Source organism: Mustela putorius, unplaced genomic scaffold, assembly GCF_011764305.1.
Source record: "Mustela putorius furo isolate JIRA1106 unplaced genomic scaffold, ASM1176430v1.1 tig00000695_pilon_pilon_pilon, whole genome shotgun sequence".
NCBI lineage: Eukaryota > Metazoa > Chordata > Mammalia > Carnivora > Mustelidae > Mustela > Mustela putorius.
In genome coordinates, this window is record NW_025421447.1 from 5,134,479 (window position 1) to 5,149,779 (window position 15,301).

At 63.4% G+C, this 15,301-nt stretch overlaps 1 protein-coding gene across 5 annotated transcripts in view; it reads left to right on the forward strand.

Annotated features, from left to right (window-relative positions):
* Positions 1-15,301, forward strand: part of SPNS2 (sphingolipid transporter 2) — a 35,250-nt gene that overhangs the window by 18,579 nt on the left and 1,370 nt on the right. For 2 of the 5 annotated variants that reach the window (XM_045083157.1, XM_045083158.1), the window contains exons 3-12: positions 6,763-6,899; positions 10,376-10,527; positions 10,689-10,755; positions 11,520-11,662; positions 11,817-11,969; positions 12,063-12,252; positions 12,566-12,631; positions 14,060-14,158; positions 14,229-14,392; positions 14,809-15,000. In XM_045083157.1, coding sequence (XP_044939092.1) covers positions 6,763-6,899; positions 10,376-10,527; positions 10,689-10,755; positions 11,520-11,662; positions 11,817-11,969; positions 12,063-12,252; positions 12,566-12,631; positions 14,060-14,158; positions 14,229-14,392; positions 14,809-15,000 — 1,363 coding nt within the window. Of the gene's footprint in view, positions 1-6,762; positions 6,900-10,375; positions 10,528-10,688; positions 10,756-11,519; positions 11,663-11,816; positions 11,970-12,062; positions 12,253-12,565; positions 12,632-14,059; positions 14,159-14,228; positions 14,393-14,593; positions 14,733-14,808; positions 15,001-15,301 lie in introns of those variants that run through there. The other 3 variants (XM_045083156.1, XM_045083160.1, XM_045083159.1) reach the window with 3 other exon arrangements.

The following is a 15,301-nucleotide window of genomic DNA, read 5'->3' on the forward strand; positions in this document are numbered from 1 at the left end:
AGACAGCCCGGCTTTCCAGCCACTCCCCGCCCCACCGCTCTTTGGCCCCTGATTCCCGGGGACCAGGCTGAGTCTCCTCCCCTCCTGGCCTTGGCCTTGCAGACCGACCAGGAGCCAGGTCTGCCCTGGCTCCCTGCACTCAAGCCCCACCGGTGTGGTTGAGGCCCACACAGCCTCCTGGGGAGGGCCTGTTGTCATGTGTCCTCAGCCACCTCCCTGGCCCCCGGGAACCTGGTGGGAGGGCGACAAACAGCCAGCAGCGTTGTCGTTGTCTCTGGCTGATCCTCCCAGAAGCTCTCTTTGCAGCTTTATGTCCCCGACGAAGGGGCAGAGGCCGAGAGGAGTCACGAGGACTTGCGGGCCTGGGATGGGGACCCTGTGTGTGTCACACTCTCCAAGCGCGGAGGGCACACGGGTGTCCGCTGGCTCGTCCAGGTCTTGTCCCCAGCGTCTGAGCTTCTGTCATCCCTGTTCTCTGGGTGGTGGTCTCTCAGAGTTCTGGACCCCCATGACCTTTGCCTTAACACCCGACCCCCAGTGCGACCGGGCGGGCCCCCGGAGCCTAGAAGCCAGGCAAGCTAGACCAGGATGTGACTCAGTGGGCAACCAGGCAAATCAGCTAACAGGCCTGGGCCCCAGGCACCTGTCTCTTCCCTGAGCCCCTGATAAGGTCAGAGCAGGGTGGAGGCGCCCAGATCAAAGGGCGAGGCTGCAAGCAGAGTCTGCTGCTTGTCTGTGGGCCCCAGGGGCTGCTGTGCTCGGAGACAAGGTGGGGGGAGCTGGGGGTCAGGCCTGGGCCTGCCCCTGCCTTTTCCCCGGGACCCAATCTTGAGAGCCAGCTTGGGAAGAGCCTGCTTTTGGCCATCCCCAGGCAGAGGGCTGCCAGGTGGGAGCCTGGCCCCGATTCCTGGGAGGAGCAGCAGCTCAGCCTCTGTGATTACAGCTCATGCCACCCTGGGAAACCAGGAGCCTGCAGAGCCTACACCTGAGGGGCAGCTGCTGCCCAGCCCAGCCCACTGCTGGCCAGGCCCTGGGCTGGGCTCTGCCCCAGGCTCTGTCCCTGCTTTCCAGTGGGAACAGAAAACATATCCAGTCGCCACAAGGCATAGGGAGCACCTTGGGGACTGAGAGTGGGATGGGGACTGAGCAAGGGGGAAGCTAGCTCTGCCTGGGGGCAGGTGGGCAGGCCTTCCCAGAGGAGGGGACGTGCAAGTGGGGCTCGGCAGGGCGAGTGGGCATCTGCCCGGGGTGTGGGAAGTCCAGTCACCCTCCTTCCCCTGCTCTGAGCTGATGAAATACACCCGGGAAACGTTTACCTTACGTAGCTGAGCCTGAAAACCCAAGCGAGCAGGGGGATTCCCAGGGCCAACGAAGAGACCTGGACCCGAAAACAGGGTGGGCGCTGGTGTGGAAGCCAAGTGGGCCAGAGCACCTGGTGACCAGGATCTGTTGCCAGAGCTTGTGACGGTGTTTTTAGTGTGAACATTTTATGATGAAGAATTTTAAATACACATCAAAAGCAGGGAGAGCGGCGCCAGGAAGCTCCACAGAGCTCTCGCCCAGATGCACGGGACTGTCTGCCAGTCCAGGACCCAGGCTCCAGGGTTCCCCGGCTCTGAGGATCGGCCCATGCAGCCTCAGTTCCCGGTGTCACGTGGGTGACCTGGTCTCCCCCCAGAGCCCAGGGCAAGCTCCCTGATGTCTGGCTGCACCCTCAGGCCAGTGGCAGTTTGTCTGTGAGGGCACACATCTGTAGGCCAGAGGGGTCCAGGCCCTTCCACACGTAGGAACCCCCAGAGGCAGACCTAGCTGCTCCCAGGGGAAGGCTCCGTGACTCAGGGTCTGTGTGGGACACAGATGGCAGTGCCCACCAAGGACAGAGTCAAACAGAAAATGGGCAGAGCCCACAAGGAGGTGGCCAGCTGAGGCTGGAAAATGGGGAAACTGATCTCTGAGCAACATACAGGCGCTGGGTCTGCCTTCAGGGCTTCCAAGCTGTGTGAGCTCCGTTTCTAAGAGTCAAACTTAAAAGACTGGGTGAGCACTTTAGTGAGAAGGAACAGGGAGCTCCTTCCAAGACTCAGCTCAAAATTCTGGAAGTGAGAAGGTAGGCACTGAAATTTAACACTGGAGCAATTAGACCCAGTCAAAGAGAGAATTAGCAAATCAGAAGATGGGTCTCTGTAAGGCAGCCAGTCGGGGCAGGGGAGCGGGCTTCAGGCTCAGGCACTGGACTGTGGGGGAGCAGAGGGAGGGAAGGCTGGGTAGAGGGCAGGGTCACGTCGCAAAAGGAATCTGGCTCTCGTCCTGGGATGGTGGGGGGCCAGAGAAGGCTTTGGGATAGGCAGGTCCCTGTCTGATGGAGGCATCGAGATGTTCTCTCTGGGGCTCAGTGTGGGGGTGGATGGGAGAGGGGAGGCAGCCCAGGGATGTGGTCGGAGTGGTCACGAGGATGTTCCAGGATGGGGTCGGGGCAGAGGCGGGATGGGGGACAGAGGAAGAGCCAGCTCAGACTGAAACCAGACAGCAGCTCTGCCTTGGGGCCATCTCCTTCTGGCCTTTTACCCTCCCCACTTCATCCAGCGAGGCTGCCCCTGGCCCCGTCTTTTCCCAGGGAGGCCCAAGAACCCATCTTCCTGAGGCCTGAGGGGCCAGCCCAGGGTGTCTGTCCTTAGCGGTGGGAGGGAGGAGTGGTTCCCATTCTTTCTGCAGGAAGTCTGCATGGTGATAGGGCCGGACTGTCCTGGGTCCTCCCCATCGTCCGGCTTCCTGGGCCTCCGTCCACCACGTCCTGTGAGCAGAGTCTGCCTGAGTGACTTCCCTGCCCACAGGAGAAGGAGGATGGCAAGTCTCCCCAAATAACAGTTAGGCCAGATTTGGACTTTGTAAAAATAGCCTCGTTCAGCTGAGGCTGTGGTGGGGGCTGGACCCAAGCTCCAGGGCCACTGTGGGGAAGCCCAGGGTCCCCCAGCCCAGACCTCAGCTGTTCCGGCCTGAGGACCATCTTCTGGGGGTCAGCAGGGCCGAGCGCACCCTGAGAAGGGTTCGGCAGCCCCACGGGTGGGGTCAGAGGGGCTCTGAATCCTCAGCGGCGTGGTCCCGGGCTCTGGGCGTGGGCCCGCAGAGAAGGTCAGGGGCCTGGGCAGCCCCTCCCCGAGCTCTCCCTGGCCCTGCATGGCGGGGGCACCACCCATCCCACAGAGAGCCTCCAGGCCCCCTCTGGCCTGGCTGCCTGCCCGCGGGGCCCATTGTCCTGGTCCTGTGGGCTCAGCACACGTGAGTTGCTGAGGGCTTCCCCACACCCGGACCACAGGATGTCCTCGTGTGGGAACTGCTGGGAAAGCCGTCCCACAGACCGGGTGGGGCCGCCTGGCTGCGCAGAAAGCTCTCCTCCAGCGAAGGTGGTGGGGCGGGGGGTGGTGGGCAGGGGACGCTTCTGGCCCGGCTGGCTTCACCCCCAGCCCGTGGCCGCTGGCCAGAAGCCTCTGCACACCCGCCAGGGACCAGGTCCTCTGCCAGTCCTCCTGCTGGGCGCGGTTTTCTTCCTCTCCCTGCTTGGTTGTGTTCAGAACCCCACACCGCCCTGCGAAGTCCCTGAGGGCCCGGACGGGTTCCCTCTCTTGTCTGTCCCGAGCAGAGGGGAGGGCTGCAGAGACAGATAGATCTGTTCCTCCTGATCCCGGACACCCTTGTCCCCGAGGATGCAGGCTCAGGAGGGTCACTGTGTCCTTTTGGGCGAGTTCCTCCTCCTGTCAGTGACCCAGCTCTATAACAGGGTGACACGGTGGAGCTTGGCTGGGGCTGGGTCGTGAGGACAGACTGTGTCTGGGTGGCCATCCTCTCAGATGGGCCAGCAGATAGCCTGAGGTCCTCTCTGTGGCAGGCACTAGGTGGGGATGGCCTGGGGCAGCTCTCCCCTTGGGTCTGTCCACTTTCTCCTCAAAGGGGAAGAGCAAACAAGCCATGGTTGTCCACGGGCTCCTCTAGCACCTTCCCCTGCTCTGGCCTGGCCCACCTTCCTGCAGTCCCCCTTCCCTGTGCTGGGGTCTGTAGTGTGATTTAGAGTGAGGACCCTGGAGTTAGACAAACGGGATTTAACCTCTGGCTTGGCCGCCCAGAGAGCTGTATGACTTCACTCCTTTTGGCCTCTGTACCTTCCTGTGGGGTGAAGAGACGAGTGTGGGGCAGTGAGGTGACTGGTGTTTAGGTCCAAGGCGTGTGCTCGGGCTGCCAATGGGAAGTGAGGTTCTTGGTAATGGGAAGCACCCTGCCACCTTCACCTTCCTGCGGTATTGCTCCTAAGACTGGTGGTGTAAGAATAGTCTTGATTTTAAGTATTATCATCCCGGTAAACTCCTATGCACCCTTCAGAGCCCTGCTCTGGTGTCACCACCTCCACAAAGCTTCTCTTCATGATCCTTGCCCTCCTTGCTGGTTTCCAAACAGGGCAACCCATGGACAGGGGTCACTCTTGATCTGATTCTTTTTGCCTACCCCCCTCCCCCCACGGCCCCCAGTGCAGACAGGCACAGAGGGAATGGTTCCTTCTCCTTCCCTAATACATGTGAGTCCTGACGAGGCCCACATCCTGGTCTGATCTCAGGCAGGTCCTGGGAGGCAGGCCCAGCAGGAAAATTCTTTTTCTAGATATGAGGAAGTAATTTCTGTGTTGACTAACCTAAACAAGGGCCCAGTGTTGACCAAGGCTGCGGGCCCTGTGCAGGGTGTGGCATCAGGCTCCTCAGGTGCTGTCTTACCTTGCACTCTGAGCGACCCTGGAGTTGCCGTTTTATCTTTGTTTTACAGAAGAGGAGGCTGGCATGTAAGAGGCTGTTGTTAGAGTTTCAGGAATTGTGTGAGCCGGTGGTTGCACACAGCCATCAGGAGCCACTAAATCGTGCAGACCCAGGGTTCAACATCCTGTGTTCAGAAGCGACGTAGCAAATACCCAGATCCCTCCCTCCCTGCCCGCTTTGCAGCCTCCTGCGGTCCTGGTGTTGGTGAGGCTGTGGCCTGCCCTTGCCCCTGCTCAGCGGAAGGAAGCGTGTGGCGCACGCCACCCCCTGACTCCGGCAGCCTGAGGTCAGCCGTGGTGGGCGTCTCTGCACCACGCCAGCTGGCAAACCCCACCCGTCGGGGTCCCCTGCCACACCCCCACTGTTTTGGAAAGCCATCAGTATGGCCCTGAACAGAGAGGTGGAGGCCTGCCCATGGTCACCCATCTGGGAAGGAACGGCGGACTCTGGGCCCAGGGAGGGTCTCTGGTGCCCAGACCCGTGGCCCTCGGTGCTGGCTCTGTCCCCAGCAGCCACAGGCTCACCATCCTGCTCACAGATGAGAGGGACACTGTCCCCCTCCTCCAACCCAGCCCTCTCCCCGTGATCTCCCCATCCCTCCTTCCCGCCCCCCTCTTTCTCTTCTTCCCGCCTGCCTCTGCCCAGATCAGGTCTGAGGGAGACACCAAGCCTGCTTGCACATTTGGCCTGGTGGTCAGAGCCTGGCCAACTGGCCTCCTCTGCCCACCCCTGGCCTTTGGCCATCTGCCCATTAGCTGTGGGATGCTCTTCCAGGGGAGGTGTGGGGGAGCAGCCTTGATCCCTGGCCCTTAGGGTCTATGCTGCTTGGCTGGGCCTCTTCGTCCCACCTGGGGCCCCAAGGCCCCACCTGGCACCGGCAGTGGCATCCCCACGGAGCCCTTGGAGACGCCGCTGCTCTCTTGTTCTAGAAGAGTAAAACCAGGTCACATCACCACCCTGCTCAGCATCCCCCAGTGTTTTCCTTCTCAGCCGTGGAAACCACAGTCACCACAGCGGGTCGTGAGGCCCTGCTCCATCTGGCCTCTCCGCCCCCTGCAACCCATCCCTCTGCTCCAGCCACTCTGGCCTCTCCACTGTTCTTCAGATGTATGAAGCATACTTCTGCCCCAGGGCCTTTGCACTCGCTGTTCTTGCCCCAGTATTTACAGGATTTGTTTTCTGACCTCCTCCAGGTCTGTGCTGAAGTGTCACCTTCTCTGACCCTTCTGTTTAAAGTCATAGCATCTGCTTTGTCTCTCAGACACATACTTCCCATCTCCTGTTTCTGCCCTGTTACCCTCCTTGGCACTTGTCACCGTCTGACACACCAGTTTTTGTTTGATCTTGGGTTTCTCCTGCCGAAGAGGGCAGGAAATTTTGTCCGTTTCGTTGAACGGACGGATGAGTGAATGAGCAAAGGCTGTGTTTACGGAGGTTAGGGAAGCGTCGACAGCCCGCTGGGAGTGAGAGTGGGAGACCAGGGCTCTGGACCCACTAATACCCTGCTTTTTTACCTTGGGCAGGTTCCTTTCCCTCTCTGACCCTCTTTCCCAAGGCTAATAATGGGAGCAATGTGGGAGGTGCACGGAGCAGACTCTGGAATCGGGATCAAAGCGCACGGGACTTTGGCTGCCAGTGGGGCCCTGGGCACGTCTTGTTTCCCACCTCTGCGAGGTGCGCCGGGCTGGGGCACACCCACGATGCCGGGTGGTGAGCTCCCGGCACGGCTCCTGGCACGTACCACACTCAACAAATCGATCCTCGCTGTTTGGCGAGTTCTGTGAGGGCTGCCCGCCGGACAAGCCGGGCCTATGGCAAAGTGGGTGGTGCTCTAGGACCCCCCCCCCAGCCCTCCTGGGCCCCTGGTCCTGGCCAAGGGCTGCCCCTGGACCCCGGGCTCGGCGGGTGGCGTGGGGAGCCGGCTGCAGCCACGAGGACCCCATCACGCTCTCCCTCTCCCGTGCAGTGTTCATCTGCAGCTTCATGGTGGCTGCCCCCGTCTTCGGCTACCTGGGGGACCGCTTCAACAGGAAGGTGATTCTCAGCTGTGGCATCTTCTTCTGGTCCGCGGTCACCTTCTCCAGCTCCTTCATCCCCCAGCAGGTGAGGCCTGTCGGGCTTCCTTCCCGGCGTCCCCGCAGTCCTGCCGCACCCCGCTCCCTCCAGGGCCGCCACCTCTCATTGACTGTCCTCGTCCGGACTGGGGTGGCAGCCTCTGCTGGAGTCCCAGGTGTCTGTCTTCCAAGCGCAGTGGGCTGAGGAGTCTCGGGTACTTTTGTAAGCAGGTCATGCAGACAGGGACGGCCTTCCCTGTGCTGGCCGGAGCTGGGGGACCTGGAGCCCTGTGTGGCCTCCTCTTTCCGAGCTGCCTCTGATTCAGGGAGGAGGTAAGGGACAGCAGAACCTTCCGGTCTAGGAGTCAGGGCCCTCGGTTCTAGTCCGAGCTCTGCCATCATCCTGCTGTGTGATTCCAGGTGAGTCACTGTGCCTCTCTGTGCCTTGCACAGTTCCTTTTTTTTTTTTTAAAGTGAACTCTGTGCCCAAGTTGGGGCTCGAACTCATGACCCTGAGGCCAGGAAATGTGTGCTCTACTAACTGACCCTCCAGGCATCCCGTACATAGTTTGCTTTGTCCAGTAACCAGCTGGCTGCTCGGGTCGGAGTTCTAGGGTGTCCTGCATCACCTCCACATAAGAAAGATGTTTCTCCATCAGCCACCATGGTCCTGGGTCTGAATGTCCCGACTCTGGACCCTTCAGCCCTGTGACCTGGAGAGCCTCATTTCTGCATCTGTGGAACAGAAGGAATTCTCAGCTTGAAGTGTCACTGCGCCCAGAGCCCGGAGCATGGCGGGTTCAACAAACCGTAGTTTCTGTTCTCTCTTCCGCGAGGGAGACACGCTGCTCTGAGAGGGAGTGAGTTCCCGTCACTAGGCGTGTTCCAGCAGAGCGTGGCGGTTGCCGTGGAGGACAGAGGAAGGGGAGAACCAGGGTCTGTCTTCCAGGAGCTTTCAGCCTCGGGCATAAAGAAGACCCTTTCCCTGTCCTCAGGAGCATGCAGGCTGGGCATGGGAAGACGGGGTGGGACCCCCACATTCACAGACTTCATGATGTGCAAAGGGCTGAGAGTTCTCACTGAAGAGACAGCGGTTTCTGGAAATCCAGGGGGCCAGGGAAAGCTTCCTGGAGGAGGTGGCATTTGAGCTGGAAAGGCAGGCAAGGAGGTGAGGCTTTTTGTTGGGTCGGACAGGCAGAGGGCACAAACCCACGGCAGCAGTAATGGTGCAGTGTGGGTGGGTCCCCAAACGAGGAGAGTGTTTTGGCCGGAAAGGAAGGCAGGGACCAGGTCATAGAGAACCTCGGATGCCTCGTTAGAGGGTCTGGTCTCCATCCTGAGGGCAGGGGTGAGTCACAGGGACACGGACCAGGAAGAGGCTGGAGAAGAGGCAGAAATCCAGCTGGTTTGGGGTACAACTTCTTGGAGGAGGATCAGGTGCTGGTGGGCTCTGGGTCATGATCAAAAATGGGGCCTGGACCAGATGCCTCCTGGGGGCCTTTGGGCCCTGCCCTGCCCCGGCCAGGGCACTGGTCCTCTGACCTGCTGTGCCACTTCTGGGATAAAGCCGTGAGTCTGGGACCGCCATGCTGGCAGCTCTGGGGGTGCAGGAGGATGGGCAGAGATGGACGGATGGGTCACCCCAGTTTGTGGACTCACTGCACGCCCGGCCCGAGCCCCATGGGGGTCCTCCATGGCGTTGGCAGTGTGATTCTGAAGATGATTTGGCACAAGAAATGCCCAGGAACAGCCAAAAACCTGGTGAGAAGTGACCGTGGAAGGGGCTCGCCCCATCGGTCCCCACGGTGCATTCCCCTAACGCACACAGCAGGCAGACAGAGACGCCCTTCCCGTGGGGGCCCAGGCTTGGAGATAGGTGCACCACACGTGGCTCGGGCAACGCTGCCAGTCCGTCTGGATGGAAGGGAGACCGTCTCGCAGAATTAGTCCAGACAGAGGAAAATGGAGTGGAAAGCAAAGCATAAAAGTCCAGGGCTACACGTCCATGGGAGAGGACCAAAGAGCCGGCAGGACCACGGGCAGAGGGTGGAGAAGGCCGCGACTCCGGGAGGAGCCAGTGCCGGACTCCCGTCCCTGGGGAAATACAAATCCCAGCGACAATGAGATGCTGTTTCACACCCCTCCAATGGGCAGCGGTTGGGAAGGCCGCCGCTACCAAGTGTGATCAAAGCTGCTACGGGCGCGGTGACGAGGCCCCTCTGGAGAGCAAAGCGCCAGGATTCCGCAGAGCCTGCCACGTGCGCCCCAGCCGCCTGCGTGCCCGGGAGAGCAACCTCGGCCTGTGGACACGGCACGGCATGGCGCTTGTGAGGGGCTGGAGCAGGAGGGGGACATGCAGGGCGACGCAGGCGCGTTCCCGCAGAGAGACTCGGTGGTGGGACCGTGAAGCGCGTCTGTGTCCAGCCGTGTGAACGGGCTTCCGGAATGCATGATGGAGGGCAAGGCGAAGTGTGGGGCAGGGGCATGGACGGACACTTCGGGGTGTACGTTCTGAACGCACACGGGGGACACCGTTTGGTGTCCGGTGCATGGGGATGAGGTGGTGCCGTGTCACGGGTTTCTGGGGGGTGTGGGATGACCCCTGCGCTCCCGTGCAAAGGACAATGAGGAAATCTCTGAGACCCAGCAGACGGTGCATTAAGGGGGGCATTGTCATCGTCTCGGATGGCGCAGGCCTTCCCTAGCGAGGTGCGCAGTCTAGAGGCCAGCAGGGGCCATCGCTGGGCCGGAGAACGTCGGGTCACACAGACCCCACGATCAGAGTAGAAGGAAGGTGACAAACGACGCTCATCATGGATGTCCGTCAAGGGTCCAAACGCACGATCCCTAAATGCTCGTAGAAATCAGGACAAGACAGCCAGCCAGCAGCAAAGTAGGCGAAGGCACTGGGCAGCGGAGCCCTGGAGAGAGGGGCTGTGCCAAGGGTGTGGGGGACATAGAGACAGAGGCGAGGCATGGGGCTGGACGGGCGTCCGGTGCTGCAGGGGGCGGGCCCGGATGGAGATGGGCGGACGGAGGGAGGGAAGCAGGAGACCCGGAGGAGGGCAGCGTGTGGGCAAGGCCGGCTGGATGGGTGGTCAGGGTGGGGCTGGGGAAAGATGACCGGGCCGGGTTCTCAGGCCCTGGGCAGCTGGGGGGACGGAGGGGTTGGGTCCACATCAAAGGGGAGGACCCCTGGCAGCTGGCATGGCCCCTCCCTGCCCGGCCCAGCTGGGCTTCGCTCTCGCTCTTTGATGTGTGTGGGGGAGTTGTTGACCATGGAGCCCACCGGCTGTCTGGCCTGGGGGTGAGGGGGGCCGTGTGGCTCTCGAGGTGGGGCAGGGCCCAGGCAGGAGGTCTTGCCCTTGAGGGGAGGCAGGGCAGACTCCAGGAGTACGCCTGGGCCACACGCATGGCCGTCTCCCTGCGGCCATCCCGGCCAGAGCAGCTGGGGCCTGGCTCAGCCCCTGCCCGCTGCCCCGACCTGAACACTGAGGGGAGCCCACGTTGTCTGCCCTCCCACAGCACTTCTGGCTGCTGGTCCTGTCCCGGGGGCTGGTGGGCCTGGGAGAAGCCAGCTACTCCACCATCGCGCCCACCATCATAGGTGACCTCTTCACCAAGAACACGCGCACGCTCATGCTGTCCGTCTTCTACTTCGCCATCCCGCTGGGCAGGTGAGGGCCCTCTCCCCGAGGCCAGGGCTCCATGACCCGGCCATGTGGTGGCCGTCCTTGGGCCACGCCAGCAGGGGGCCGGGGTGGGGGGCAGACGCTGCCTCACACACCGGTGGGCACCCCTGCCCCACTGCGGTCTGACTGCGCCGTCTCCTCTGCAGCGGCCTGGGTTACATCACGGGCTCCAGCGTCAAGCAGGCTGCCGGAGACTGGCACTGGGCCCTGCGGGTAAGGACACCGCTGACCAGCCCCTGCCCAGGGTCCCCAGGGACTTGTCTCCCGAGACCAGTGTACTGGGGGCGTTGGGGAGCCGGGCTGGTTCGGACAGGATGAGGGACGGCCTCCCGTGTGTCTAATGCTCCGGGTCTGCGAGGGCGCATCCTGTTCCGGCCCAGCCCCGGGTTAGTGGGGGCCCAGGCGACCTCTGTGTGGGGGCCCCCGGGGTCTGGAGCCCCTTCCTGCCCCGAGCGAGGGTTCAGGCGAGTCTGCCAAGGCCCCAGGACGGCGCGATCAGAGGAAACAGAGATGCCCCGTCCCGCGGAAGAACGGAAGCTTAAGACAAAGTGTTTTTTCCTCAAAAGCAGGAAGGAAGCAGCCTCCGTGGAATTTCTTGATGGGGCGCGTGTGGGGGGGTGGGGACGGGCCTATCCAGCGGGTGAGGGGGCGGGTGTCCCAGAGGCTCTGCTCCCGACCTTGGATGCCCTCGGGCATGATGGCGTGGGCTCCTCCCGATCAGCAGCAGGAACCTCCCTGGGCCCTGGGCCCCCACCCTCTTAGTGGTTCCAGAGTCGGTCCCTCTGTGCGTCGGTCCTCGTCCTGTCCACCATCTGTCTTTCTGCCTTCCGCCTGTTAACTCATCCCGCAGTCTGTGCGTTCTCCGTCCATCCGTCCTCCTCCTCCCCTGGACAGCAGAGCAGGAGCCCCCGGGGAGCTCTGCCGAGAGATGATGCCCCAGAGGCCTGGGGTCCCAGCTTGTGCTCCCGCCCCACCAGGTGTCCCCCATCGTGGGCATGATCACAGGCACGCTCATCCTCATCCTGGTCCCAGCCACCAAGAGAGGCCACGCTGACCCGCTCGGGGGGCAGGTCAGGGTGCACAGCTCGTGGCTCCGTGACATGAAGGCCCTGATCCGCAAGTGAGTGCAGCCGGGAGGGGTCTAGGTGGGCGGAGGACCCTCCCTGCCAGGCTGCCCACGGGCCAGTGCTCCTCACCCCTGCAACGGGGACAGGCTCGGGGGCCTTGCTCGGTGGCCTCGCTCAGTGCCGCTGCCCCTGCCTGCCCCTCTCCAGCCGCAGCTACGTCTTCTCCTCCCTGGCCACGTCGGCCGTGTCCTTCGCCACAGGAGCCCTGGGCATGTGGATCCCGTTGTACCTGCACCGTGCTCAGGTCGTGCAGAAGACGGCGGAGACGTGCGGCAGCCCGCCGTGCGGGGCCAGGGACAGGTGGGGCCGGCCTGGGACACGGGTGGCGTTCCCCCTGCCCCGGCTCGCCCCCTCCCCCCACTGACCCTGGCCCCCTGCCCTCTGTTCCCACAGCCTCATCTTCGGGGCCATCACCTGCTTCACTGGCTTTCTGGGAGTGCTCACGGGGGCGGGAGCCACGCGCTGGTGCCGCCTGCGGACCCAGAGGGCCGACCCGCTGGTGTGTGCGGTGGGCATGCTGGGCTCCGCCATCTTCATCTGCCTCATCTTTGTGGCGGCCAAGAGCAGCATCGTGGGCGCCTACGTGAGTGCGGCGGGGGGTGCCCGCGTGGGGGGCGGGGGCTGGGCCGAGGGTGTGGGACATGCAGTCTGGCTCACGGGGCTCCTCCCTACGGGGAGGCCCTTGTCGGCTGCCTGCCCTCCCCCCTGCTCTGTCCGGGGCCCTGGGTGTCTTTTCGAGCTGCCAGCCTGCCTTGAGGTCCCTCTGTATTCTGTAGACTCCTGTGAGCCTGAGTGCCCAGACATGGAGGCCCCAGGGAGGGGTGGGAAGCCTGGGGGGCGCCCTGCCAGCCCGCAGGTGGAAGGCCCTGATAGCCGCTGTGGTCTCTCCTGGACAGATCTGCATCTTTGTTGGGGAGACACTGCTCTTTTCTAACTGGGCCATCACCGCGGACATCCTCATGGTGAGGCCAGCCGGGGTTCCCTTGTGCCAAGCCAGGCTTCTGGACCTCTGGGGCAGCTGGAGGGGGTGGTGAAGAGGTCGGAGGCTGGCAGGCCTATGGGGGGTGGACAGAAGGCCAGGCAAACTGGGGAGGTGGGCGTGGAGGCGGGGAGGGACCAGGCTTCGGGGTCTGAGAGCTGAGCCCTGGGCAAGCAGAGGGAGAGGCTGGGGCTGGGTGGGGAGAGGGGTGTCGGCAGGCTCCGCGCGGCCGGGAGGCTGGCACTGCCAGGCTGGCCTGAGGGGGTGCTGCCTGCCAGCGTGCACCCCCCACCCGGTCCAAGCTTTCAGGGCCCGGCTCTCCCAGCCCAGCCTGGGTCCCAGGGGCGCCTGCCTGAGAGCCCGCGGCTGGGCTGGGTGGACAGAGGCGGTGTTCACAGGCCAACAATGGAGCCCGACCAGCCAGCCAGGGACAAAGGGCCGTCTGAGCAGCGGCAGGGGCCATGTCCCTGGGAGGAACCGGGAGGGGGTGTGGCCCCGATAACTGGCAGCAGGCACTGTGGGGGGCGACTTGGGGGGACATCCTCCCTGTTCAGGGCCAGGAGGGGCTGGGAGAAGGGGGCACAGGGCCTGCTGTAGGGAGAGTGGGAGCCAGCAGGCCAGGCCTCCCTGGGAGGCAGGAGAGGGATGTCACTTGGGGTCTGGGCCACACTATGGGACAGCCCAGAGGATCAGAGTCAGCCTGCCGTGGGGGGCTCCTACTGGCTTTTCTCCTCCAGGAAGCCCACCCTGCTTCACTGGGGGGCCATCCGTGGGTGGGAGTGGGGGGGGGTCTGACTCAGCCCTGGGCTCACATGGAGCCAGGCCAGTGGCTGGGGCTAGAGTGAAGGGAAGAGGGAGTCTGTGGTGCTGGGCGGGACTCCTGTGCCTCCCTCTGCCCCCTGGGGGCAGCCCCAGCTGCTGGCAGGGTTTGGGTCCCAGGGAAATCCTGTCCCATTTTATGGTCACAGCCACATGACTGATCACTGCTGGAAATGGGGCCATGCAGTCCCATCGGATTCAGCTGCCCCTCCCCCAGCCCTGAAAGGAGGGGCCCTGTGGGCTGCCCCCCCCCCCACCGCTGCTCTGAGGCTTCGGAGGATCTGCCTAGCCTGGGGGGCTCCTGGCTCTGGGGGCAGTGGGGAATCGGGGGTGAGGGCCTCCCCAGGCAGGCCAGCCTGGGCCTTGCCACATCCTCGTGGAGGGGAACCAGCATGGTCTTCAGCTTATGGGTTCCAGTCCCAGCGCTGCCGCAGCCATGTCGTCCATGTGCCGGGCCTCCGTTTCCTGTGACCCCCGCACAGGTTCCCAGCCACATGCCCGGGGCAGAACCTCAGGCAGCCTGCCCCCAGGGACCCCAGGGACGAGGCCGGTAGCTGTGCCCTCTGGCATCTGACCTGCGGCCTCTTTGCAGTATGTGGTCATCCCCACGAGACGAGCCACGGCTGTCGCCCTGCAGAGCTTCACCTCCCACCTGCTGGGGGACGCCGGGAGCCCCTACCTCATCGGCTTTGTGAGTACTGGTGGCTGGGGGCGGCCTCGTGGGGTGGGAGGCACCCCCTGACCTGCTCCCACCCCCACAGATCTCGGACCAGATCCGCCAGAGCACCAAGGACTCCCCACTCTGGGAGTTCCTGAGCCTGGGCTACGCGCTCATGCTCTGCCCCTTCGTGGTGGTCCTGGGCGGCATGTTCTTCCTCGCCACGGCCCTCTTCTTCCTCGGCGACCGCGCCAAGGCTGAGCAGCAGTGAGTGTGCAGGGTCGGGCACCTGCTGGCGGGGGGCACATAGGGTCCCCTTGTGGCCCAGGCTCGTGGGAGGGGGACAGCTGGTCCATGCATGTTGCCTGGCCACCCAGGCTTTCAGGAGGGTCCCTTGGCCGCCCAGGCTTGCAGGGCTGGAGGCTTGGTTGGGGACAGCTGGCACATGTGGGTCCCCTGCCTGCCCAGGCTTGCAGGAGTGGGACAGTTAGCAGGTCCCCTGGTCGCCCAGGATTGCCGGATGGACCCGCCTGCCCAGCCCGCAGGAGGGGCTGTGGACAGCGCGCACGCCCAGGCTGGGGACCGGCTTTCAGGGAGAGGAGCGGAGGTTAGCCCGCCTCCTCCTGTTTTCTGACTTCTTTCTTCTCTCCTCTTTGCTCCTCTATCTCCTCTCCCCACCCTTGGGCTCTCCCACCTTCCCCTGGGGCTGACGAGGTCCCTGCCCGGCACGTCCGGCCAGCCGGCCCCCGAGATGCGATGTGCCAGAGCAGTGCCCGGGCCCGGCCGCCGCTGATCCACCACCTTGACCCCCGCCCGTCTCTCCCCCAGGGTGAACCAGCTGGTGATGCCGCCTGCATCTGTCAAAGTCTGAGGCCGTGAGTGCAGGCGGGCTGAACAGCTCCTGGCAGGAAGGGAGGGGTGGGGGTCCAGGGGAATGTTCCAGAAGCAGGAGCAGCTTCTCCTGAGGCACCTCCTACCAGCTCTAGGACCAGGGCCATCTTCCTCTTGAAACGTGGCCCGCGCCGACTTGCTAGGTCAGGGGGGCAGGCAGACTCAGACTCCCGCTTCCTTCCTCAAATGGAATTGAGGGCAAAGGTCGGGGCTGGAACCCCTACTCCATCCGGGACTGTGCTCCCCAGTCCCCAAGAAGCATGCCAGGTCCTAAGCTGACCTTCC